The sequence below is a fragment of the Lepus europaeus genome, chromosome 1, assembly GCF_033115175.1.
Source record: "Lepus europaeus isolate LE1 chromosome 1, mLepTim1.pri, whole genome shotgun sequence".
Taxonomy (NCBI): domain Eukaryota; kingdom Metazoa; phylum Chordata; class Mammalia; order Lagomorpha; family Leporidae; genus Lepus; species Lepus europaeus.
Genome location: NC_084827.1, coordinates 75,932,687 through 75,948,200, shown reverse-complemented (window position 1 = coordinate 75,948,200; position 15,514 = coordinate 75,932,687). Strand labels below are relative to the sequence as shown.

The 15,514-nt window shown below is 39.3% G+C and overlaps 1 protein-coding gene across 6 annotated transcripts in view; it reads right to left on the bottom strand.

Annotated features, from left to right (window-relative positions):
• Window positions 1-15,514, bottom strand: part of R3HDM1 (R3H domain containing 1) — a 227,559-nt gene that overhangs the window by 13,236 nt on the left and 198,809 nt on the right. For all 6 annotated transcript variants that reach the window (XM_062186096.1, XM_062186085.1, XM_062186124.1 and 3 more), the window contains 3 exons: window positions 10,614-10,717; window positions 7,678-7,850; window positions 1,908-2,052 (listed from right to left, as the gene is read on the bottom strand). In XM_062186096.1, the coding sequence (XP_062042080.1) occupies window positions 1,908-2,052; window positions 7,678-7,850; window positions 10,614-10,717 (422 nt within the window). The remainder of the gene's footprint in view (window positions 1-1,907; window positions 2,053-7,677; window positions 7,851-10,613; window positions 10,718-15,514) is intronic.

Below are 15,514 nucleotides of genomic sequence, written 5' to 3'. Positions count from 1 at the left end.
AAGTGGAGCAGCTGGGACTCAAATTGGCACCCATATGGGATGCTGGCATTGCAGGCAGCGGCTTTACCCACTAAGCCATAGCACTGGCCCCTCATTCTAGTTTTAATATTCATTTCCTGAATGACTTTTCAAGGGCTTATTTGGGATCTGTGTACATCCCTTTGTGAAATGTCCATGTAATCTGTTGTTCATTTGTAAAAACATTTGCTCAAAAGGCAGAGTGATAAAGATAGCCCATCCATTAATTTACTCCCCAAACAGCTGAAAAAACTATGGTGGGCCAAGCTGAAGCCAGGAGCCAGGAACTCCACCTGGATCTCCTACATGGATAGCAGGAACCCAAGTACTTGGGCCATCATCCAGTGCCTCCCAGATGCCTTAGTAGAAAGCTAGATTGGAAGCATGGAGTAGTGGTACTTGAATCAGGCACTCTGATATGACATGCAGGCATCTCAAGCAGCACCTTAAGCTGTGGCACCACAATGTCTATCTCTAATTTGCTATTTTTTTTTTAAGATCTATTTATTTATTTGAAAGTCAGAGTTACACAGACAGAGGAGAGGCTGAGAGAGAGAGAGAGAGAGAGAGAGAGAGAGAGAGGTCTTCCGTCCGATGGTTCACTCCCCAGATGGCCGCAACAGCCAGAGCTGCGCCAATCTGAAGCCAGGAGCCAGGAGCTTCTTCCGGGTCTTCCACGCGGGTGCAGGGACCCAAGAACTTGGGCCATTCTCCACTGCTTTCCCAGGCCTTAGCAGAGAGCTGGATTGGAAGAGGAGCAGCCGAGACTACAACTGGCACTCATATGAAATGCTGGCGCTTCAGGCCAGGGCGTTAACCCGCTGCGCCACAGTGCCAGCCCCCTAATTTGTTATTTAAAATCACTCACCACACTGTATTTCCCCTCCAAACGAGTCTTTAAAATGTAAGTTTTAAAAATTTGCATAGTATTCCCCATACGTATATAATGAAATTTATTCCTTAGTGAAGAACATTTATATTTTCTGAAATTTTTAGCTATAGGATAAACTCCTAGATATGTCCATTTTGTCTGCATTATCTTTAGTATAAATTCCAAGAAATAAAATGGTTTCCATATTAGCTTATAATCATCCAAATGCATGTGTATTCCTCTAAGTAGACTGAAGGTCATTGAGAATGAGGACTTACTCATCTTTCTACAAGAGGAGCACAATATGGTATGTCCTACATAGAAATTTGTTGAATATAATTTTAAATTAACTCTTGAAATACATCACTCTAGGGGCTGGTGTTGTGGTGCAGTAGGTTAAAGCTCTGCCTGCAGCATTCCATATAAGCACAGGTTCGAATTCCAGCTGCTGCACTTCCAATCCAGCTCCCTGTGAATGCGCCTGGAAAGCAGTGAAATCTGGCTTAAATGCTTGGGACCCAAACAGGAGACATCAATGGGGCTCTAAATTCCTGGCTTTGTTCTGGCCCAGCCCTAGCCATTACAGGCCTTTGGGGAGTGAACCACTGGAGGGAGGATCTCTCTTCTTCTGACTCTACCTCTCTCTCCATAACTCTGCCTTTCAAATAAATAAATAAATAAATAAACCTTTAAAAAAGATACATATTACTCTAATATAGGAAAAAGAACTATAGGAACAATTAGAAGACTGTATTATTATCATTATAGAAGAATGGGTCTTAAAGTTAATGCTATTTTACCATGTAATAATTAATGTAAATAACTACTGAATCAATTAATGCGACAACGAAACCTTAAGGTCTGGAGAGTATATAGTAATAAATAGAGATACCTGAATAGAGGTGAAAATGTAGTTTTGTGGAAAACTGAAAAGTAGCAGTAACAAGATAAATTACCAAGCAGTTAAGAATGGATGTCTTAAGATTCCTGAAGCTATGGTGGTTTCATGTACACTTACCTTGCCCAGGGACAAAAGCTCTAGAAAACTGGGGCATGATGGAAAGTGGTGGTCCAGAGGGACGGACAGCTTTCAGGGTGGACAGCTGAGCTGGTGCTGGCGACTGAGCTGGTGAAATTATGGGACTACTGAGTTGAGGGCTGTGCTGCAATCACAATACATCACAAAAATGGGTTAGCATCTGGGGCAGGTTTTTTGCAAATTTCTGTTGGACAAAAATTTTTCTTCTTCCTGAATAACAAATACATGTGTAATTAAATATTAAAACATTATAGAAATATGTAGTCTTTACCTCTGTTAATGGAAGAGGGAACAGACTATACTTCTCATTTGTAAAAAATGTTATTAATATAAAGAAAACAGATTTCATGTATTTCATAGATACAGTTCTAAGATAACCATACTTCCCTTCCTGTCTCCCTCTCTCCCTCCTCCTTTTTTCCCTTTAATTTTTACAATAACAGAATTTCAATTTACTTTATAGACACATGCTTATTAATTCACCACTAACCATAATATTCAACACATAAAAACAGAAAGACCTCTGGTCCACAGGAATATAGACAAGGGCTACAAATAGTAATAAAATAATAAGATGTCAGTTTCATTCTTGTACCTTTTTTTGTATTTTATATACTTATTTTTGAAACTTGTTTTTATATGCTAGCCATATTTTGATACCTCCACATGAGAGAATATATGCATCTATCTCAGTTTTTTTCCACAATAAATGTATATCCCAAGATTTGATTTTTAAATAATTTCATTAGGGGGTATTAGCCTAGTGGTTAAGATGCTGGTTAACATGGCTGCATCCCACATTGGAATACCTGAGTTCAATACATGGTTCCTGCTGCTGGTTCCATCTTCCTGCTAATGCAGAACCTGGAGGCAGTGGTGATGGCTCAAGTTAATTGGGTTCCTGCCACCTACATGGAAAACATGCATTGAGTCCCTGGTTCCCAGTTTGAGCCTGGCCCAACCCTGGATGTTGTGGGCATTTGAGTAGTGAATTAGTGGATGAGAGCTCTTTTTTTCTCTTAAACAAATGAGTAAAATAAAAAAAAATTCATAGCAAGAGGATAATTGCAAAGACAGTACAAAGAATCTCTATAGATTTTCCAAATTATGAAAATGTTTTATCACATTTATTTTCTTTACATATATATGTGTGTGTATATATATATATATATACATACATGTGATTTCTTTCAAATTGTGAATTGCACACATAGCTCTTTACCCTGAAATGATTTGATCTATCTTCTAAAAATAAGAAATCATTCTTACATACTCATAGTAGAATCAACAAACCAGGAAATTGATAATATAGTATAGGTACCTAATCTACAGAGTTCATTAAAATTTTCTCAAGTGTTCCATAAGGTCCTTTAAAGCAAAGGAAAAGAAACATTTCCCCTTTGTGTATGAAATCTAGACCAGAATTAGGGGCTGCATTTAGTTGTCATGATTCTTCAATCTAAAAGTCTCAGTCTTGTTAATGATTTTGGCACTTCTGAAGATCAGATAATTTGTGTCTATCTGACATCACAGTACTGTTGACATTTGCATGGATCATTGGTTAAGGTGATGTTTCTCCATTGTAAGTTACTCTTTTTTCCTTTGCAGTTCTAAGTATCTTGTGGGGAGATACTTTACAAAATATCCTGCTTTGCATCACATTTTAGACACCAGTTTTAGGATCTAGTGATGATTCCTGTCTTTCAGTTTCCTTGTAGTGATTTTCTTGCCTTTTTAATCCTTAAATAAGATTTACTTATTTATTTGAAAGGCAGAGTTAGAGAGAGAGAAGGAGAGAGAGGGAAAGAGAGAGACAGCGAGAGACTGAGACTTCCACCTGTTGGTCCACTCTCCAAATGGCCACAACATCTGGGGCTGAGCCAAGCCCAAGCCAGGGGTTAGGAGCTTCTTCTAGGTTTCCCATGTGTGTGCAGGAGTCCAAGGACTTGGGCCTTTTTCCACTGCTTTCTCAGGTGCATCAGCAGGCAGCTGGACTGAAAGTGGAGCTGCAGGGATTTGAACCGGCTTAACCTTCTATGGCACAGTGCCAGCCCCCTGGTGGTTATTTTGTAATTCCACTATCCCCCACCATTCTTGCAGTCCTTTACTTTCTGGAACACTATGATGATCTACACTCATCCTGTACTTTCCCTGAACCAATCACCACAATGATTGTTTTTCTGAGGAGCCCTGGTTTGTTTTAGTGCAGAATGGCATTTAGAAACTACCATCTAGGTAGCGGTGTACATCACTCTTTTGTGTATATATACTTAAAGATATTTTCCTAAATGGCAAAATAATTTATTTATTCATCAGTTATTCACTGATAATCTGTTAAGACTGTTTCCAATTTTTCAATGTTACAACAGGGAGGAAAGAAACATGCCTGGCACAGTTGGTTTTAATGCTTATTCTACAATTTTCACTGGATAAAGTTCCAGAAGTAAATTTGTGGATCAAAGATTTTGCACCTTCTGTATTAAAAAACAAACAAAAAAGAAAAACTGTCACCAAACTGCATTCCCAAAAGAACTATACCAATTTATGCTACCACCAAGAGTGTACAAGACAGCTTGTAAATGGCTGTCTTTGCCAACACTGCAAAATTATTAGTTTTCTTAACTTTTCCCAATTATAGAGATAGAGTATTTTTATATTCTCATGTTTTTAATGGTCATTGGTCATTTACAGTTTATGAACTGATTTATAAATGATATTTATAAATATATTATATATATAACATATATGATTAATTTTTTAACAAATTTGTGTGTGAGAGAGAGAGCAAGAGAGCCAACGAGAAAGAGGGAGAGAGTTCCATCCACTGGTTTACTCTCCAAATGCCAGCAATGGCGGCCGGCGCCGCGGCTCAGTAGGCTAATCCTCTGCCTTGCGGCGCCGGCACACCGGGTTCTAGTCCCGGTCGGGGCACCGATCCTGTCCGGGTTGCCCCTCTTCCAGGCCAGCTCTCTGCTGTGGCCAGGGAGTGCAGTGGAGGATGGCCCAAGTGCTTGGGCCCTGTACCCCATGGAAGACCAGGATAAGCACCTAGCTCCTGCCATCAGAACAGCACGGTGCGCTGGCCGCAGCATGCCTACCGCGGCGGCCATTAGAGGGTGAACCAACGGCAAAAAGGAAGACCTTTCTCTCTTTCTCCCTCTACTGTCCACTCTGCCTGTCAAAAAAAAAAAAAAAAAAAAAAAAAAGAACAAATGCCAGCAATGGCTGTGGCTGGGCAGAAGCCAGTAGCCAAGAACTCAATTATTAAGCTAGCATTGTTGCCTCTGTCACTGAATTAGCAGGAACATGGATTCAGGAACAAGAGCTAGGTAATGAACCACATACTCCAACGTGGGATGTCACTGTCAACAACTAGGCTAAATGCCCATTTCTTTGTTATGATTTTGTCATGTTTATTGAAACACTTTTTCCCTTTAATTTTACCTTAAACATCTTGAAAACAAACAAACAAACTTGGAGGTCGGCACTGTGGTGCAGCGGGTTAAATTGCAATCTGCAGTGCCAGCATCCCATATGGGCGATGGTTCAAGTCCTGGCTGCTCCACTTCTGATCCAATCCCCTGCTAATGTGCCTGAGAAAGCAGTGATGGCCCAAGTCCTTGGGCCCCTGCACCCACATGGGAGACCCAGAAGAAGCTCCTGGCTCTCCTGGCCCAACCCTAGCTGATAGCAGCCATTTTGGAGTGAACCAGCAGATGGAAGATTTGTCTCTCTGTTTCTCTCTTCTCTATTTCTTCCTTTAAAATAAATAAATAAATCTTAAAAACAAAAAACAACCTTCTAATTCCATCAAGTTTCTTTTATGTTGAAAAAGAAATGTTCTCTGAGGGGCAGAGAAAAAGAGAGACATGAGAGCTCCCAGTATATGGTTTATTCCCCAAATGCCAGCAATGGTCTCTACTCAAGGCTGAAGTCACAAACTGGGAATTTAATCCAGGCTGCACATGTGGGTGGCAGGGATTCAACCACCTGAGTCATTACCAGTGTTGGCATTAGAAGGATGCTGGAATCAGGGAGGGATCAAATTCAGGCACTCTGATATGGGTCACAGGCATCTAAATTGCTAGCCTAAATGCCTAGCAGTGTAAAATTTCAAGGATATAAAAGTGTAGATAGAAAAGTATAGTGAAATTCTTTGGGCCCCCTCATCCAATTTTAATTGTGATCGCCTCTGCTTTATTTTTCCTGAGGTAATAAAAGCAAATCTCAGATATCACAGCATTTCCTTTACAGCATTTTGGTATTATAAATATTTCTATCTAATAGATAGGAATTCTTAAAAAAACAGACATATTAGCAATTATTAAAATTAACCTATCTTTTTGCTCAAAAACGTCTTTTGACTATATAGTATCTAAACAATGTACATATTGCATCTGATTATTTTATTCATGAATCTTTTAATCTATAACAAATTTTCATTTCAAAATGCCATTTATTTGTTAAAGAAACAAGGTCAGTGTATGTCTAGTAAAATATATTCTTGGTATCATGTAATCTGTCCTTTTTCTTCCTATAATTCCTATAAATTAGCAGACATAAAGGCTTGATTAAATTCAAGAACATTTATTTGAAAGAGAACCAGAGAGAAAGAGTGAGAGACCCATCCACTAGTTCACTCCCCAAATGCTGCTGGCTGAAGCCAAAGCTGAGCGATGAGAACTCAATACAGGTTTCCCATGTAAGCAGCAAGGACCTCACTACTTGAGCCATCACTGCTGCCTCCCACAGTGCTCATTCGCAGGAAGTTGAGACAGCAGTGAAGCCAGGGATCAAGCCTAGGCACTCTGATACACTGTGTAACTCTCAGACCAAACATCTGTCTGCAGGTTCAATTTTTTAGATAAGAGCAGAGTACATCAGCAGTGATGCTATGTGCTTCGTTCTGCATCACATTAGGAGGCAAAGGAAAAAAAAAGCTTGATCAAACATTTTCATGTTATAACTGATCAATGGGTTCTGTGTCATCTCATCCTTTTATTTTAACATTCCCCATATTTTCGTACCTAATGTTCTGCTGATGATTTCTCTTTATCACTTTCATACTGTTCCCAAATGTTGGTTTTTCTGAGTTTGCCATTGCTTCTGCATTTATTAACTGAACTTTATATTTTTTAAAGATTTATTTATTTGAAAGTCAGAGTTACAGAGATAGAGACAGAGAGAGATCTTGCATTTGCTGGTTCATTCCCCAAATGGCGGCAACAACTAGGAGCCAGAAGTTTCATCTGGGTCTGCCACGTGGGTGGAAGGGGGCCAAGCACTTGGGCCATCTTCTGTTGTGCTTCCCAGATCATTAGCAGGCAGCTGGATTGGAAGTGGAGCTGCTGGGATATAATGGGTGCCCTTTTGGGATGCTGGCATTGCAGGTGGCTTTCTTTACCTGCTATGCCACAAGGCTGGCCCCTGGATTTCTTCTATAATGAAGAATGTTCTCTTATCAGCTATCTGGTTACACTAAAATATAGTTCATACAGTAAAAATAGAACAATGCTTGATTTGTTTTCTTTACAAAATTTTAGATCCACTTTATTTTTTGACTTTTGAAAATAAATAAAAATTTTTGAATATGCAGTAGTTGGCAAATAATATTTAAATATTAAATTGTGTAGATATGGAGAATATTCACTTTTAAAATAATAATCTGCTTCAGAGGATTTCAAATTGAGTAAGCCTTAAGTGTAAAAAATGTAAATTTTCAAAATGATAATGATTAAAAGGATCTTACCTGGACAATACTGTCTACATTGCTAAATTCCACACACTTCTGTCCTCTCTGGTGATCACAGTAATATTTGTTTTGTTTCCACTGTGGGGGTGAGTGGGCACGAGACTGTGGATTGTTTGGTACACTGAGCTGCATCATTACCATTCCTCCACCAGGTGGTGGTGGTGGCACAGCTGAAAATCAGAATAAAGGACAGTGTAATCAGCGTACTGTAGTTACTGGCTGAACAATACAATAACAACAATTCCACATTTCTAAACAAAATTTTACAATTTATATATGCAAGAAATACTTAAGCCTTGTGTGTTGTGCTATAGGTGTTGTGTTGTTAGGTCCTGAAGGGCTTAACATATCATTTATCTTAAATACAATAAGACTAAAGACATCAGAAAAAAAATTCACTCTCTTGGGACACAATAGTGGAGAGGGGTACAAATGAAATATGATCTACAAAGGTGCTTGATTTTCACAATGAATTAATTTAAAAATAGGTACCATTCAAAATACAAGAAAAAAAAACAAGGAAATATTAACATCATATAAAAATATTAACACAGTAAAAATTCATCTTTATAGAAATAAATTAGTGAGTCAATTTCAAGTAGTAGAAAAAGTTTGAGATGTGGATCAGAAAACACAACTTTAGTTGTGAAATATCTTAGTTTTAAGAAAACTTTTTACTTCTTTTATTATTTTCTCATCTGGAAAAAGAGGCCAGGAAGATCTCTCTGATTTATAGAGTTGTGAGGACTCTGTAAGATAGGAGTGGGGTCAAGGTTCACTTGGGTATTTATAACACCATTTGTAAGACACACAAAATTACCAAACTTGGAAAATTAGCCCACTGCAGAGTAACTGAATTTTGAGACTTGCCTGTGGTTTTGCAGGGCCAGACTAATGATTTTGCAGGCCTTACATAGCCTGAAGGCTGGACACTCCACATCCCTATAGGAGTCTTCAAAAATTTCATGGAAAACACATACTGTTAATTCCATTTTCCATGAATTTTCTGAAGTGCCCTCGTATACATAGAAAGGCATTTTGCTAACTGTACAGCAGAGATAAGCAAACTAATGTACCTATCCTGTGACCTCATTTATTTCTCACGTGCTGGTACTGCAGCAATACTAGTACCAGCCACAAACTTCACTGACACTAACCACAGCTGTGTAGGCAGGATCCAATCCTATGCCCCCAGGGCAATAGTATGCACTATAGTAACCATAAAGATGGTTTCAGTTCTTTGGAAATGGAACCAATTTGACTGCTAGGCTGACTATTGGAGAGTTGACTGCTTAAGAGATATCTCAAGGCCGTCCTCAGTCAATGTGGCCCATTTGGGTCGGAGTCACTATTAGTCATTTGTTGTTTACCTGTTTTTCAAGAACTTACACATATCAACAATTCATTATAATGAAACACAGTGTGAGGGTAGAGGTTAGTATAAGAGGCTATGGCTGAGTGGAAGAACAATCAATCTTAAAGACTGGGAGAAGCCTCTGTAGAACAGGTGATTCTTTGAGTCGACTTTTAAGGATGAGATTTTAGGTAAACAGAAGATGGTGGATGGCTATTTCAGGAAGAAAGAAGAATGGTAGAAAGGATTTCTGGCATGAAAAAACACAGCTTATCATAGAAACCAAGTTCTGTATGAAATGTAATTAGGTTTGTTTGTGCTGGAGTTTAGATGGTGAATCCAGCCAAGTTTTTTATATAGAGAAATGGCATGAAGAGATTCTGTTTTCATTAAGTCTGAGGGTGTGGAACCCATTGATGCTGAGACCCAACTGTATATAAATGTATCTTCAACGAAGTGTTCTCTGCCATTTTGAGGATTAGGTACAACAAATGTTAGAAATTCACTTAAACCAGAGTTACAAGCTGGTAGTCTACAGGCCACTCTGGCCCACCATTGTTCTATTTGTAACACCTAAGGTTTACAAAAATCTTGAATTTGAAGTCTTTAAACTGGGCATACATTCCCAGTTTTGTCACAGTCCACCGGACTCCCTCTTACTATCAAACAACTTCTGTCTTTCCTACTTAGCCCAGAAGACACCTAAGTTTGAGATCCCTAATTTAGATCTGTGGTAGAAAAGGTTTCTGAATTTCATAACTTGCTAATATTATAAATACTACTGAATCACTTTAGCATATGCATTTTAGATTGTTTCTTATGAATGCATCTTTTTAATGTGGTGCTTTTTCAAAAAGATTATTGAATTAACATTGTAACTGAAAAGTTTAAAAATCATTTTCAAATGTTTTATATTTCAAAACAAAAGTTATTTTAGAGTTAAAACAGATTGTTTTGAGACAACAAATTTTCAAATTGTGTGTGAGTGGTGCAGAGGAAGAAAGGAGAAGATGTGGTAAAGAAGGAATAAGTAAAAAGAGATCACTGCAAATAAGATAAGAAAAAAATAGACCAAAATTAGCTGTAGTGGGGAAGAAAAGAAGGTTCAGTTTTGAGGAAATTATGACTTTGAAATTTCTGTTTTGGCCCCTAGGTAGAAGGTGTGGTAAGATATTCACAAATAAGAATAAAATAGAGTCCATGTGTCTTTGACATAGCTGGGCAAGGACGTCCAGCAGGCAGTTGGCTATATCGTTTTGTCTGAGCAGAAGTAAGAATTCAGAGATGCTGGCAAAAGCAGTAGTGGAAGCTTGGGGGTGGTTGGTTTACCCAGGAAGAGCTTGAACAGTAATAAGAGAAGGGCCTAGAAACAGAGCTCAGAGCATATGAATCCTAAGGGAGGAGATCAGTGTGACAGCAGCAGATAAAGAAAATCAAGAGTGGGCTGTACCCTTTACACACCTGGGTCTATCTCAGCACAACCCAAATTGAGAATCTTTTGTAAAAGTACCTAAGGAAATGAAAGGAGTTATTTCTCAAATGGACAAACAATTACCTTTTAAAAGTAATTCATTCATACCTGCACACTGATGGCCTTGAAGCTGCTGGGAACTGCATGGTGAAGTAGTTCGAGGAAACTGTACTTGTTCTGATCCAGGATGTTGCAAGTAACCTACTGAAGAGCTATGGGCCAAACAAATCCAATAAACAAGAACACAACACAGTGAGATGGAGATGATTATAAATAGTGTTTGAATAACAGACTATAAAGTATTTAAATAAAATTACTTTTCAAATTGGTTAGCAGTAAAAGTCAAACAATTTATTCTCTGAATTATGAGTAATTATTACATAAAATTAGCTTTAAACACTGGTTTTTTAAAACCAGGAAAAAACAGTTCATAATTCCACCACTTACAATTCTATAATTTATTCTTTTGTACTGTTCAAATAATTATTTTCTGTGTGTCCCTCTCTCTGTCTCTTTAAAAAAATTATTAGGTGCTGACGCTGTGGTGCATTGGGTTAACACCTTGGGCTGAAGTGCCAGCATTCCATATGGGCACCGGATCTAGTCCTGGCTGCTCCTCTTCCAATCCAGCTTTCTGCTGTGGCCTGGGAAAGCAGAAGATGGCCCAAGTCCTTGGGCCCCTGCACCCATATGGGAGACCCGGAAGAAGCTCTTGGCTCCTGGCTTTGGATTGGCGCAGCTCCAGCCGTTGCGGCTATCTGGGGAGTGAACCAGTGGGTGGAAGACCTCTCTCTGACTCTACTTCTCTCTGTAATGCTGTCTTTCAAATAAATAAAATAAATCTTTAAAAAATTATTAAAAAGCAAAAACAATTCACCAACTTTATAAAGTAAACTTTATAAATTCACCAACTTTATAAAGTAAAAAGGTAATGCATTTGGATCTCATTGAGTTACATTTAGAAAACAGAATATGTGGGTCTGGTGCTCTGGTACAACTGGTTAAGTCACTATCTGCAGCACCGGCATCCCATATGGACGCTGGTTCAAGTCCTGGCTGCTCTACTTCTGATTCAGCTCCTGGTTAGTGAACCTGAAAGATAGTCCAAGGGCTTGGACCCCTGGACCCATGTGGAAGACCTGGAAGAAGCTCCTGGTTCCTGGATTTGGACTGGCCCAACTCTACCCATTGCAGCCATTTGGGGAGTGAACTAGCGGATGGAAGATCTCTCTCTTTCTCTGCTTCTGCCTTTCTGTAACTGCCTTTCAAATAAATCTTAAAAACGGGCCAGCGCTGTCCCATAGTAGGTTAAGTCTCTGCCTGTGGCACTGGCACCCTTTATGGGTGCTGGTTCACATCCTGCTGCTGATCTTCTGATCCAGCTCTCTGCTGATGGCCTGGGAAAGCAGTGGAACATGGTCCAAGTGCTTGGGCCCCTGCACCCACACGGGAGACCCAGAGGAAGCTTTTGGCTTTGGATTGGACCAGCTCCGGCCAGAGGCCATTGTGGGAGTGAACCAGCAGATGGAAGACCTGTCTGTGACTGTCTCTCACATAAATAAATAAATCTTAAAAAAAAGAACCTGCAGTTTGACAATGATGAAGCTCAGAGAAAAGTATTTCAATTCTTAGAAAATGTATTAAGAAGCCGGCGCCGTGGCTCAACAGGCTAATCCTCCGCCTAGCGGCGCCGGTGCACCAGATTCTGTCCCTGTTGCCCCTCTTCCAGGCCAGCTCTCTGCTATGGCCCGGGAGTGCAGTGAAGGATGGCCCAAGTGCTTGGACCCTGCACCCCATGGGAGACCAGGAGAAGCACTTGGCTCCTGTCTTAGGATCAGTGCGGTGCGCCGGCCGTGGCGGCCATTGGAGGGTGAACCAATGGCAAAGGAAGACCTTTCTCTCTGTCTCTCTCTCACTATCCACTCTGCCTGTCAAAAATTAAAAAAAAAAAAGAAAGAAAGAAAGAAAGAAAATGTATTAAGAATAAAGGGAACAACGGAATATGACATTTTCTAATGTAGAAAATGAAGAAAATAAAAGGCAATTAGTATAAAACCATCAAGTTATTGTTGTATTTTTGAATAGTCTTTCAGACTCAAATTAATATAGGGTTTGTCATAATACAACCCCAAAGCTTTCTGTTTAGTAAATTCTTTTAGGATAATAGTTAAAAATCACAAAATGACACTATTTATTCTGAGAAATTACAAGTGATTATGAACTTTAATTTTATCCAAAGCTCCATTCATTACCAGTCTTTTTTCATTATTTGAAAAAACTCTTTATAGAACGGGCCATCATAATCCACTTTGATTATAGCTTTGTCTAAATAAGTTTGGAATTTGTGAACTCAAGAGGCTTCCACAGCCTTGGCAGCTCATGACAAGAGCCTAGGGTAATTACTGACATCATAAATAAGAGTGTTAGTTGTTAAATCAACAATAGGAGTCACTGTGCACTTACTCCCCACGTAGAATCCCTGTCCTTAATGTGTTGTACTATGAGAATTAATGGTAAAAATTCTCTTCAAATAGTACTTTATATTTTGTATGTCTGAGTGGTGCAAACTGTTGAAATCTTTACTTAGTATATACTAAGTTGATTTTCTGTATATAAAGATAATTAAAAATGAATCTTAATGAAGAATGGGGTGGGAGATGGGATGGTTTGAGGATGGGAGGGTGGTTATGGGGGAAAACCGCTATAATACAAAAGTTGTACTTTTGAAATTTATATTAAATAAAATTTTCTAAAAAAAAGAAAAAACTCTTTATAAATCAGTATTTCCTTTTTTTAAAAAAAGATTCACTTTTTCGAAACACAGAGTGACAGAGAGCATGACATATCAGGAGTGAGAGAGAGAGTAGACAGAGATCAATACGTCTTCCATCTGCTGGTTCACTCCCCAAATGTGTGCAACAGCCAGAGCTGGGCCAGGCCAAAGCAATGAGCCAGGAACTGCACCTGTCTCCCATGGGGGTGGCAGGAAGCCACGTACTTGGGCTATCATCCATTGCCTCCCAGGCACATTACCATGAAGCTGTATCAAAAGTGTGGAATAGCGAGGCCTGGAACCACTCAGATATGGGATGTGGCTTAACCCACAATCTCTGCTCCTAATCAACTGAGCAGTGTTTTTAAAAAATTCATTTATTTTTTAATAAAGTCAGAGTAAGGGGTGGGAGGAGAGAGAGAGATATACAGACTCTTCTATCCACTGTTTCACTCCCCAAATGGCCACAACAGCCAGAGCTGGGCCAGGCAGAAGCCAGGAGCCAGGGGCTTCTTCTGGGTTTCCCACATGGGTGGCAAGGGCCTGAGCACTTGAGGCATTTTCCACTGCTTCCCCAGGAGCATTAGCAGGAAGCTGGTTAGGAAACGGAGCTGCTAGGACTTGAATGGGGGCCCATATGGGTTGCAGGTGGTGGCTTAACCTGATAAGCCATTATGCCAGCCCAAACTCAACAATTTTTTCTACTCAACTAAATAATTATTTTGTACGTGTTAACTCCACTAAAAATACTAGTTTAGATCCCATTACTGAATTACAGATAAAATGAGGGAGACATGATAATGATAAATGACATCACAATAATGCAATGACAACAATGGGAAACTCTGAAAGCCAAATGAATGAAATATAAGCAATATTTGTGGGATACAAGAAATGCTAATATTTAATATAATTAAGGAATTAACTGAAAATTTTAAAGATGTGAAATGGCATTTTAGTTATGTGGGTTTACCAAAATCTTGAGGTATACTTATACTGAAATAGTTAAGAATTAATGGGATTTAGTTAGAAATGGGCCATCATCTGCTGTCTCCAAGGCAGATCAGCAGGAATGCTGGGATTTAGTCATGAATGGATTTAGTTAAAATTCCTATGATAAGAGGAAGAGGCAGAAATTTAGATGAAAACAGAGCAGTCATTAGTTGATAATTGTTGATGATCAGTGATTAGAGTTGAGAATTAGGAGGCTTCTGTAAACTTCTTTTTTTTGAAAAGGTTTATTGTTGGGTGGGGGGAACCTGACAGGTTGTCTCCCTTCGAGAGAACAGTCTAAACTTCTGTTTTAACATTTACATATATTTAAGAATGTTTATAATAGGGGTAGGCATTTGATGGAGCAATTAAGATGCCACTTGGGATACCTGCATTCCCGGATCAGAGTGCATGGGTTCTGGTCCCAGCTCCACGTTCACTCTGGGAATGTGCACTCTGGGAGGCAGTGATGGTGGCTCAAGTAATTAGGTCCCTGTCACCCATTTGGAAGATCCAGAAAGAATAAAAAGTTCAAAAAACATTCATAATAAAAAGTTAACAATTCTGTAATTTAGACTACAATCTCTTAATTGGTAAGAGTTAGTAAAGTTTCACTTTTAATTTTTTTATCTGAAAGTCAGAGTTAGAGATCAGAGGGGAGAGAGAGAGAGAGAGAGAAAGAAAGAGAGAGCGAGAGAAAGAAAGAGAGAGAGAGAGAGAGAGAGAGAGAGAGAGATTGCTTTTCTTCCACTGGTTTACCCCTCCAAGTGGCCACAATGGCCATGGCTGAGCCAGGCTAAAGCTACGGAGCTTCATCCAACTCTCCCACATGGGTGGCAGGGACCCAAACACTTGGGTTATCCTCTGGTGTTTTTCCTTGGCCATTTGCAGAGCTGGATTGGAAGTGGAGCAGCTGGGACACAAACCAGCACCCATGAGATGCTGGCACCCCAAGTGGTGGCTTTACCTGTTATGCCACAACTCTGGCCCCATTTTTCTTTCTCTCTCTCTCTCTTTTTTTTTTTTAAAGCATCAGTAACTGTGCAGTTAAAAAAAAAAAAAAAAGGGAAAGAGAAAGGAATGTAAAAGGAGGACTTCATAAAGTGACTTCAGTCCACAGGTAACAACAGTAATTACTAAAATGGATAAAAATATTTATTTGAAGGGCAGAGACAGATATTTTCCATGTACTGTTGTGCTGTTTGCTCCTCAAATGCCTGCAGTGCAGCAGCAGCCAGGACAA